The sequence below is a fragment of the Salvelinus sp. IW2-2015 genome, linkage group LG22 (genome assembly GCF_002910315.2).
Source record: "Salvelinus sp. IW2-2015 linkage group LG22, ASM291031v2, whole genome shotgun sequence".
Taxonomy (NCBI): domain Eukaryota; kingdom Metazoa; phylum Chordata; class Actinopteri; order Salmoniformes; family Salmonidae; genus Salvelinus; species Salvelinus sp. IW2-2015.
The window spans coordinates 19,525,933-19,536,737 of NC_036862.1; the positions used below are offsets into that span (position 1 = coordinate 19,525,933).

General features: G+C 47.6%; 1 protein-coding gene across 1 annotated transcript in view; it reads right to left on the reverse strand.

Moving 5' to 3' along the window:
• The window catches only part of LOC111949813 (stAR-related lipid transfer protein 13), a 108,891-nt gene that overhangs the window by 73,307 nt on the left and 24,779 nt on the right, over positions 1–10,805 (reverse strand). Inside the window, 2 exon segments of the mRNA XM_070433862.1 lie at positions 5,844–6,014; positions 7,790–7,939. Coding sequence (XP_070289963.1) covers positions 5,844–6,014; positions 7,790–7,939 — 321 coding nt within the window.

The window sequence follows — 10,805 nt, forward strand, 5'->3', positions numbered from 1 at the left end:
CCCTGTGTTCTATGTAGAGTACACTCCCAGCCCCACACGGAGCCCTGTGTTCTATGTAGAGTACACTCCCAGCCCCACACAGAGCCCTGTGTTCTATGTAGAGTACATTCCCAGCCCCACACGGAGCCCTGTGTTCTATGTAGAGTACACTCCCAGCCCCACACAGAGCCCTGTGTTCTATGTAGAGTACACTCCCAGCCCCACACGGAGCCCTGTGTTCTATGTAGAGTACACTCCCAGCACCAACAGGCCCTGTGTCTATGTAGAGTACATTCCCAGCCCCACACGGAGCTGTGTTCTATGTAGAGTACACTCCAGCCCCACACAGAGCCCTGTGGTCATGTAGGTAACTCCCAGCCACACGGAGCCTGTGTTCTATGTAGAGTACACTCCCAGCCCCACACGGAGCCCTGTGTTCTATGTAAGAGTACACTCCAGCCCCACACGGAGCCCTGTGTTCTATGTAGAGTACACTCCACACCCCACACAGAGCCCTGTGTTCTATGTAGAGTACACTCCCAGCCCACACGAGCCCTGTGTTCTATGTAGAGTACACTCTCAGCCCAACAGAGCAGCTGTCTATAGTAGAAGTACACTCCCAGACCCAACAGAGCCTGTGGTCTATGTAGAAGTACACTCCCAGCCCCCACAGAGCTCGTGGTCTATGTAGAGTACACTCCCAGCCCCACACGGGCCCTGTGTTCTATGTAGAGTACACTCCCAGCCCACACGAGCCCTGTGTTCTATGTAGAGTACACTCCAGCCCCACAACAGGCCCTGTGTTCTATGTAGAGTACACTCCCAGCCCACACGGAGCCCTGTGTTCTTGTAGAGTACACCTCCCACACACAGACCACACAGAGCCATGTGGTCTATGTAGAGTACACTCCCAGCCCCACACGAGCCCTGTGTTCTATGTAGAGTACACTCCCAGCCCCACACAGAGCCCTGTGTTCTATGTAGAGTACATTCCCAGCCCACACGGAGCCCTGTGTTCTATGTAGAGTACACTCCCAGTCCCACACGGAGCCCTGTGTTCTATGTAGAGTACATTCCCAGCCCCACACGGAGCCCTGTTTCTATGTAGAGTACACATCCCATGCGTCCAAAATGACAAGTAGTGCACTATATAGGAAATAGGGTTGCATTTGGGATCGTTTAACAGTCCTGAACACTCCCAACCCCAAAATGAAGTCTGAGTTACTCACCAATCATTCATTGTGTTTCAACTTGGCATGCGCAAATCACATTTGTTCACAGAAACAGGCAGAGAACCACCAAACCCATGTCTGATATTATATAACCAAACCTATAGCTGTATATGGCTGCCTCCAAAATGGCATCCGATTCCCTACATAGTGCACTGCTTTGATCAGAGCCCCATGTGCTAGACAAACGTAGTGCACTATATGGGAATGAGGTTCATGTGGGACGAGCCTATGTTATATGTAACAATCCAGGCCCCTCATCATAGCTCAGCAGGGTAGGATGGATGACGTCTCTCCACGGGCCATTCTCTCTTCTGTGGCTTCTTACAGCCCAGCTCAGAGACTCCCCCATGATCCACAACCCCTAACTCAATAACACGTAACTACGGGCTGAACTCACAGGACTGAATCCATCCTCTCCACAACATTCAGAAGTTTGTCTCGGTTGTAAAAATAAATCTATGTTCTGGGAAAATAACCCTAGTTTTACTCTCAAAGTCTAAGAAAAAATAAGGGATAGAAAGAGATCATTGGGCGACCTAGAAGGTGGCCCAGTAGACCAGTAGAGACCAGTAGAACCAGCCAGTAGACCAGATAGACCAGCCAGTAGACCAGTAAGGCAGCCAGTAACCAGTAGACCCGCGTAACAGTAGGCCAGCCAGTAGACAGCAGTAGACCAGACCAGTAAACCAGTAGACCAGCCAGTAATAACCATGACACAGTAGACCAGCCAGTAGACAGCCAGTAACCAGTAGACCAGCCAGTAGACCAGCCAGTAGACCGTAGACCAGCCAGTAAACCAGCCAGTAGACCAGCCAGTTGACCAGTAAACCAGCCAGTAAACCAGTAGACCAAGCCAGTAGACAGCCAGTAGACAACCAGTAAACCAGTAGATCAGCCAGTAGACCAGTAGACCAGCAATAGACCAGTAGACTAGTAGAAGCTCAGCCAGTAGACAGTAGATGCAGCCAGTAAGACCAGCCAGTAGACCAGTAGACCAGTAGACCAGCCAGTAGACCAGTAGATCAGCCAGTAGACCAGAGCCAGTAGACCAGACCAGTAGACCAGCCAGTAAACCAGTAGAAACCAGTAGACCAGACCAGTAGACCAGAGTAGACCAGTAGACCAGCCAGTAGACCAGCCAGCAACCAAGTAGACAGTAGACCAGCCAGTAGACCAGTAGAAGCCAGTAAAGACCGCAGCCAGTAGACCAGCCAGTAAACCAGTAGACCAGTAGACCATCCAGTAAATCAGCCAGTAGACCAGTAGAGCAGCCAGTAGACCAGCCAGTTAGACCAGTAGACCAGCCAGTAGACCAGCCAGTAGACCAGCCAGTAGACCAGCCAGCAGACCAGCCAGTAGACCAGCCAGCAGACCAGCCAGTAGACCAGTAGACCAGCCAGTAGACCAGTAGACCAGCAATTAGACCAGTAAACTAGCCAGTAGACCAGCCTCATCCCTCCCCTCCTCTATCCAACCCCTGGACAGACAGGAAAACACCTGGCTGTATTTAGAACACTGCCTCAAATGGGTCACAACCAATAAGAAGACCTTCTTATCGGGGGCAGCTGGGGGATTACGGGGCTATGCCATTTTTGTCTCAGGTTGTGTGTGTGTGTGTCTGTCTGTGTCTTTTGATGCTTTGACTCTCTGTCTGCCAGGGCCATCAGACCAGCTCCATCCTCCCAGGTTCTGAGGAAGAACTATCTGTCTCTGTTAGAAGTGTCAGGTCTCTGGGCACACGTGGAATGCTGCAGTTGCAGTCATGTTGAGACACACAGGAACACAGCAACATGTGCTGCAGGACATTCCAACACAGAACACCTGACGGTCTCACCCTCACGTATCAAACACGCCACATACCTGGCGGACTCACCGTCACGTACCCAAAAAATAACACATACTGTACCTCACAGTCACTATGCATTGGGTTCAGGTGGAGATGGAACCAGAATGTTAAGAATAAATACCCTTTCCATCTAGCAAACCATTGTGGATGGGAATCTGCATGTCAAAACAACAGGGGTCATGTTGAGACCACCCGAAAAATTGTGACCCTAACCTATAGACAGGCAGGGTCGGGGGGAACAGCCATAACAACGTCCTGTCAAAAGCTGACTCCAAACATTCTGTAAGGGTTCCTAATGCCATCGTATTCCCTATATAGTGCACTGCTTTTGGTCAAAAGTAGTGCCCTATATAAAGAATAGGGTGTAATTTGGGATCCAGCCTCTCTATCAGCTCATAACCTTCCAGTCACATGACATGCTGCAGTAGTTAGTTACCATGGTCAGGTTATTCTGAGCCCCTCAACATGACAGCAGCAGCTTAGACTCTAACATCACATTCTCTCTCTCCACTACTTTCACCCCCACTCCAGAACTCACATGTAAGAGGCTGAGGGGTGTGTGCATGCGTGTGTGTATGCATGCATGCGGTAGGGCTGGTCTAGATTCTGGAGTCAGCCTGGGGAAGAGTAATCCTTTGCTTATCATTAACCCTGGCCTGAGGTCAGTGTTACAGAGCATGGCGTGCACACAAACGCGCACACAAGGAGACACAGTGTTCCCCGGCCAGACGTTGGAACCATTGTGCAGTAGTGTGACAGTGGGTTAGAGTTAGGACATTGTGTACGGTGTGAAGGTGGTCTCCATGCAGCCTGTCTGTCTCTGACTCAGACCTTGGTGGGGTTCCTCAGCTTTCTGGCTCTGTAATCTGCTCTGAGACTCTGAGAAGCAGACTGCATCAGGACTGGAGAGCACAAAGCCACATCGTTCTGTTCCCACCAATCTAATTAGTCATTCACCTGTCGAATCTGATCCTCATCCAGACATGGTACCTATACAGACACAGGCCGTTAGCAGGGTTTCCACACAGCCGCCACAAAACATACCTAGCCCCACCTCTCCATTGTTTTCCTTGCTAAACCTTTCTAATAGGCAGACTAACACCTGACCTGGGGACAGTAAACCACTCACACACACACTTCCTGCGTACACACTGTGTCAAACAAGGAACAGAAGAGGATACAACGGACAGCTCTGCTGTGGACTTCTCATTATATCCAAAACAGTGCCATTCTTAGTACATCAATTACATTTCACAGCTAATAAGAGGAATGTTGTTTAAATTAGCAGAGAAAATCTATTTAAAATACTTTCTGTAGCTAGCTGAAGGCAGCCTGAATATGAAATGGATTAAATGTAGATTTTATGTCACTGGCCTACACACAATACCCCATAATGTCAAAGTGGAATTATTTTGGGAACTTGAGTCAATAATTATTCAGCCCCTTTGTTATGCCAAGCCTAAATAAGTTCAAGACTAGTGTTTAACATGATATTTGAATGACTACCTCATCTCTGAACCCCACACATACAATTATCTGCAAGGTCTCTCAGCTGAGCAGTGAATTTAAAACACAGATTCAACCACAAAGACCAGGGAGGTTTTCCAATATCTCGCAAAGAAGGGCACCTATTGAGCATGGTGAAGTTATTAAGTACACTTTGGATGGTGTATCAATACGCCCAGTCACAATAAAGATACAGGCGTCCTTCCTAACTCAGTTGCCGGAGAGGAAGGAAACCGAGACTTAACCATGAGGCCAAGGGTGACTTTAAAACAGTTACAGAGTTGAATGGCTGTGAAAGGAGAAAACTGAGGATGGATCAACAACATTGTAGTTACTCCAAAATACTAACCTAAATGACAGAGTGAAAAGAAGGATGCCTGTACAGAATATAACATATTACAAAATATGCATTCTGTTTGCAACAGGGCACTAAAGTAAAACTGCAAAACATGTGGCAAAAAAAGTTACTTTATGTCCTGAATACAAAGTTTTAGGTTTGGGGCAAATCCAACACAACACATCACTGAGTACTACTCTTCATATTTTCAAGCATGGTGGTGGCTGCATCATGTTACGGGTATGCTTGTCATCTGCAAGGACTAGGGAGTTTTTTAGGATAAAAATAAACAGATTAGAGCTAAATACAGGCAAAATCCTAGAGGAAAACCTGGTTCAGTCTGCTTTCCAACAGACACTTGGAGACAAATTCTCCTTTCAGCAGGACATTAACCTAAAAGACAAGGCCAAATATTCACTGGAGTTGCTTACCAAGATGACATTGAATGTTCCTGAGTGGCCTAGTTAAAGTTTTGACTTAAATCGGCTTGAAAATCTATGGCAAGACTTGGAAATGGCTGTCTTATAAATGATAATGTGCAAAGCTCTTAGAGACTTACCCAGAAAGACTCGCAGCTGTAATCACTGCCAAAAGGGATTCTAACATGCATTGACTTAGGGGTGCGAATACTTATGTAAATGAGATACTGTATTTTTGTATTTCATTTTTTATACATTTGAAAAAATTCTAAAAACATATTTTAATTTAGTCTTTATGGGGTATTGCGTGTAGATGGGTGAGATAATTTAAAAAATTGAATCTATATTGAATTCAGGCTGTAACACCACAAAATGTGGAATAAGTTAAGGGGTATGAATACTTTGTGGAGGCACTGAGAGCTCGCTTATGATATCTATATCAAATTGTTTCACCCAGACCCAGACAGACAGGCACAGAGTAAGCAGGAGTCGAAAGGAGGAGGGAGAGTCACAGAGGAACTTACGACTGTCTTCTTGGTCCTGGCTCTGGTTCCTATGGCTGAGCTACGAGGGGCCGTGGTCTTGTGTTGGTCCTGTCTGGGACATTCTCCTGTGTCTGGTTCCCCTCGCTGCAGCAGTGTACTGTCCTTCTCATTAAGAGATTGGTTTACTGCCGTCCCAGACACAGCTCCACACTGCAACAACAGCACAATAACAACCGTCAACACTGGATCCTTGCCTGTCTGTCTGTCTGTCTATCTGCCAGTCTGTCTGTCAGTCTTTCAGTCTGTCTGTCTGTCTCTGGGATGGTCAGCGGCAGGGAACGCAGTCTTCAGTTCAAAGTTCTATCGGACAGACAGTGACAGACAGAGACAAGGCAGCCTGTTAATCGTCCTCTGAAAGGACAAAGAGTGTGTCCTTGTCAAGTCCCTCTAGTAAAGATGTCGTGTGGTCTCCTCCGCCGGCGGCTGCCTGTCGTTAGTTAAAGATGTCTCTCTGAATGTGTGTTATGGCTGCATGATGTGATGCCTTCAGGCATGTGCCCCACTGCTAACCACTCTGTAACCATTCCTAACGTGCTCAATCATACAAACAACCTCCTCTACCCACACAACAAGACCTCTGTGCTGATCACATACAGAACCATGGGAAGGACTGTACTCTTTCTGTTGTTGCCCTCTGCTAACTAACTGCTGGGGTATGTCATGATGCAAGCCTCCATGAGAGGAGTCTTATGTAGGACCAGAGCTACAAGGTCCCGGTAACAACATCTCCACACAATGGCTGTCTGTCTGTCTCCGCCCCGCCTGGCCCACCACCCTGGCCAGACTACTGCTAGACACACCACGCAGCTTTTCTAACAGCCAGCTCCCTCCTCTCACGTCATAAAATGGACGCCTGTAGCATTCAAAGAAGCAGAATCAAAGACTGCCTGACAATGGCCATAGTGTCCCAGACAGACAGCTTCCACTGTATGACAACCTGCTGTATGTACAGTATATCAACATATATCACAGTTATCCTTAAAGCTTATGACGGAACAGTCCTTCCCAGACCTACAAGCTTCTGAGGCTGCATCCCAATGGCACCCATAGGGCTTTGGTCAAAAGTAGTGCACTATAAAGGGAATAGGGTGCCATCCTGAGTCTAGTATGGTTCCTAGATGAAATGTATGTTAGCTAGGTGAACGTACTGTATGTGTATTGTAAAGTACATGATATAGCAGCATGGACTTATAGTTCTGTTAGACACCTGTTGAATGACTATAACAATAATCCATCAGGATTTCCTATTCACAAAGCTCAGTAAATTGATTATAGACAGCAGAGAGCATGAAAAAGCATGTGCCATCATGATAGGCTGCAGAGGAATGTATAGATTTCCCAAATGTATCACTGGTTAGTACATGGCTCGCATTTCAGTTAACATGGTCATGTCACCTGCTGTCTGTCTGTGTGCTGTGCAGGGTGTGTGTGTGTGTGTGTGTGACTGACCTGTTTGTCTGCGTGCAGTGGCAGGGTGGGTGTGTGTGTGTGTGTGTGTCTGAGTTGTTGTCTGCGTGCGGTTCAGGGTGTGTGTGTGTGTGTGTGTGTGTTGTGTGTGTGACGACTGTTGTCTGCGTGCGGTGCAGGGTGTGTGTGTAACTGACCTCTTGTCTTGCGTGCGGTGCAGGGTGTGTGTGGTGACTGACCTGTTGTCTGCGTGCTGTGCAGGGTGTGTGTGTAACTGACCTCTTGTCTGCGTGCGGTGCAGGGTGTGTGTGTGACTGACCTGTTGTTGCGTGCTGTGCAGGGTGTGTGGTGTGACTGACCTGTTGTTGCGTGCGGTGCAGGGTGTGTGTGTGACTGACCTGTTGTCTGCGTGCGGTGCAGGTGTGTGTGTGACTGACCTGTTGTCTGCGTGCGGTGCAGGTGTGTGTGTGTGACTGACCTGTTGTCTGCGTGCTGTGCAGGGTGTGTGTGTGACTGACCTGTTGTCTGCGTGCTGTGCAGGGTGTGTCCGAGGGGGAGGATGATGCACTTAGAGCCTCCTCTATGTCCAGGTTGAGCTGGTCCAGTTTCCTCATCAGCTGGCTCATAGACTCACACCACAGGGTCTGAGGCTGGACCAGGGGAGACTCCTGGGGGAAGAGAAAGGCAGGGGGGAGACGGTTATTAGACAACACTGGAGAAACCTATAGATTCTGCAGAAACAGACTATTGAGACACCATGTACAAAGCCGGAGCATGCAGTATCAGGAAGAAAGCTAAATTAATTAGGACTACAACAATCACTACTCTGTAGTTGTACAGGAAAAAAATAAGATCATTCAGAGAGCTACGATTTAATTCTCTGGATGATAACGTTGAAATCGCTCAGATAGTTGGAGAAGGTTATGAGCACCAGGTGACAACTGAAAACTCTAAATACATTTAAGAGATCATTAGAGGAGCAGAAAAATACTTGCAGAAATGTCAGATTGAACGTAAACAGTACAGACCAGCATAGAGGGAAATGTGATATCTTCACCACCTAGTTCTTAGCAGTCATCACGCAGTATCACAGATCTTAACCTACAGTCCAGATTATCTAACACAGCTCATGTTTGTCTCTGGGTGTGTCCCAAATGGCACCCTAGTCCCTTTATAGTGCACTACTTTTGACCAGGGCCCATAGGCACTATATAGGGACACATCCAGAGACAAACATGTTGGAAGATCTGGAGGTTAGGTCTCTCTCTCTCTTTCTCTTTGAGACCCTTGTTGCGCAACAGTGTGACTCAGAAGGCAAGCAGCCGAAACAAAGCCATTCATTAATTTCCTGGAATTAAACTGCGGAACTGTTGTCTGTGTTCTGAGTGTGTCTGTCTGTTGGAGCCCCGGCCCCCTGGAACCCCCTGGCCCCTGGCTCTGTGTTCTGTCTGTTAGTGCCCCCAGGAGCCCTTGTGCGCCCAGCTCTTTCTCCATGCTGCATTAAAACCCCTCTCCTCCTAACAATCATCCTATTGAGGAGTGTGTTCTCTAGAGGACCTACTGTAGTAGTGCTGGTGTCTGAGCCATGGGTGTGACCCTCCCATTGGCCTCCTGTTCTTCCTGCTTCAATGTAGAGGCAGTGAGTCTCAGTCACAACATACAGTAAATAGGCGTGATTTTCCCTCACTATTAAAATCGTGATGCTATTTTAATCTAGTTCAAGTTAAAGCCATGACGTTTTGGCCGCCAACGGCCTTCATCAGAATGAAAACAAAATSGGAATGGACGAGAAAATATAGGAAATACAGTTCAGGAGAAACAATAATCAATGTAGAGACAGGGATCTAGAGGTGGTAATGCATCTAGAGAATTCCTACAACATAAAGGTGTTACTAGTAGTGATCAGAGCAGAAGTCAGTCCACCTAGGGTCAGCTGGTTCCCCTCTGACAGGGGAAACGCCTCAATCTGTCTATCTGTCTGTCTCTCTGTGCTATATCTGGAACACACTAGAACACAATGTCTCCTACTGTCTCTCTTCTCTCTGACAGCCACACACAGTGCTGCCTGCCCGCCTCGGAATGCGGACACTTTTTCTCAGAATGAGTGGAATTTCAGAGAAGGCTTGAAGCTGAGAGAGACACTACCCATGATTCCTTTTACCTCCTCTTTCTGGCCCCATAAATGGTGAAAAACACTGATGCCATGGCAATGCTGTCGGCATGAGACAGACAGTAGTGTTATCTTCAGGGGAAAACTAAACGTGAGAGGGACGATATCTTCATCAGGGTAAATTGGCCACATTGTAAACCCCAAGGCCGGGTCTTTGACATGATAATGAGGAATGAAGTGTGTGAGCTCTGGGCGCTGTGCCTGGACCATACCACCCACTGAGAGAGGCATAGATCACCAGGCAGGGAGAGGGTTGATTGGGTTGGAATGGATTGATGATTGGGGTAGAAATGGAGCAGGGTGGCATGTGAAAGGGAACAACGGCTAGGCTAATAGGTTACTCAGCTGAAAAATAGTTCAAATCCATTCTCTCCTAACTTATAACCCATTCTCTCCGAACTTTCTAGGAGTTACCTGCTAAGTTCCCAGGTCTATCCCCTGTTGAGAACAGGCTTCTACTCTGCACTGAGTCACACCAGTATAATCTTTTCACTTCTAAACTAGATAAAGATAAACAACATCACAGAAACATGTATTTTTACAGTATACACAAACATACCATAACCAACTGATTGATGCACAGAGAGAGCGAGTGGGAGAGAGAGCTAGAGAGACGTGTGCATAGGCCATGTAGGATTACTATGTAGCAATGGTGCCCTCAGATGGCTAGTATGAAAATCTGTAGTTCAAATGGACTGTCTGAAAACAAACAGCAGTGCTGCCTGTCAGAGCCCCTGGTTGCATCCCAAATGGACTGTCTGAAAACAAACAGGAGTGCTGCCTGTCAGAGCCCCTGGTTGCATCCCAAATGGACTGTCTGAAGAACAAACAGCAGTGCTGCCTGTCAGAGCCCCTGGTTGCATCCCAAATGGACTGTCTGAAGAACAAACAGGANAGTGCTGCCTGTCAGAGCCCCTGGTTGCATCCCAAATGGACTGTCTGAAGAACAAACAGGAGTGCTGCCTGTCAGAGCCCCTGGTTGCATCCCAAATGCCACCCTGTTTCCTATTTAGACCAAGTCCCAGTTTAAACCAGTTCCAGGTATTTAAAGCACTCCTCCTCCCTTTCCCCAAACAACCTTTATGCTCCCAAACAGCCCATTCCCAGTGTTGTGTCATACAGCCTGTAAAGCCTGCCAGGGCTATCAGCAGAGGCAGTGGGAGTGTTCCCTACCTAACCTCTCCCCTCTGTTTTACTGTATGTTCTAATCTCCAGGGTTAGGGTTGCTATTTTACTATTCTTGTGGCGGCAGGTTGCCTAGTGGTTAGAGCGTTGGGCCAGTTACCGAAAGGTTGCTGGATCGAATCCTCGAGCTGACAAGGTAAAAATCTGTCYTTCTGCCCCTGAACAAGGCAGTTAACCCA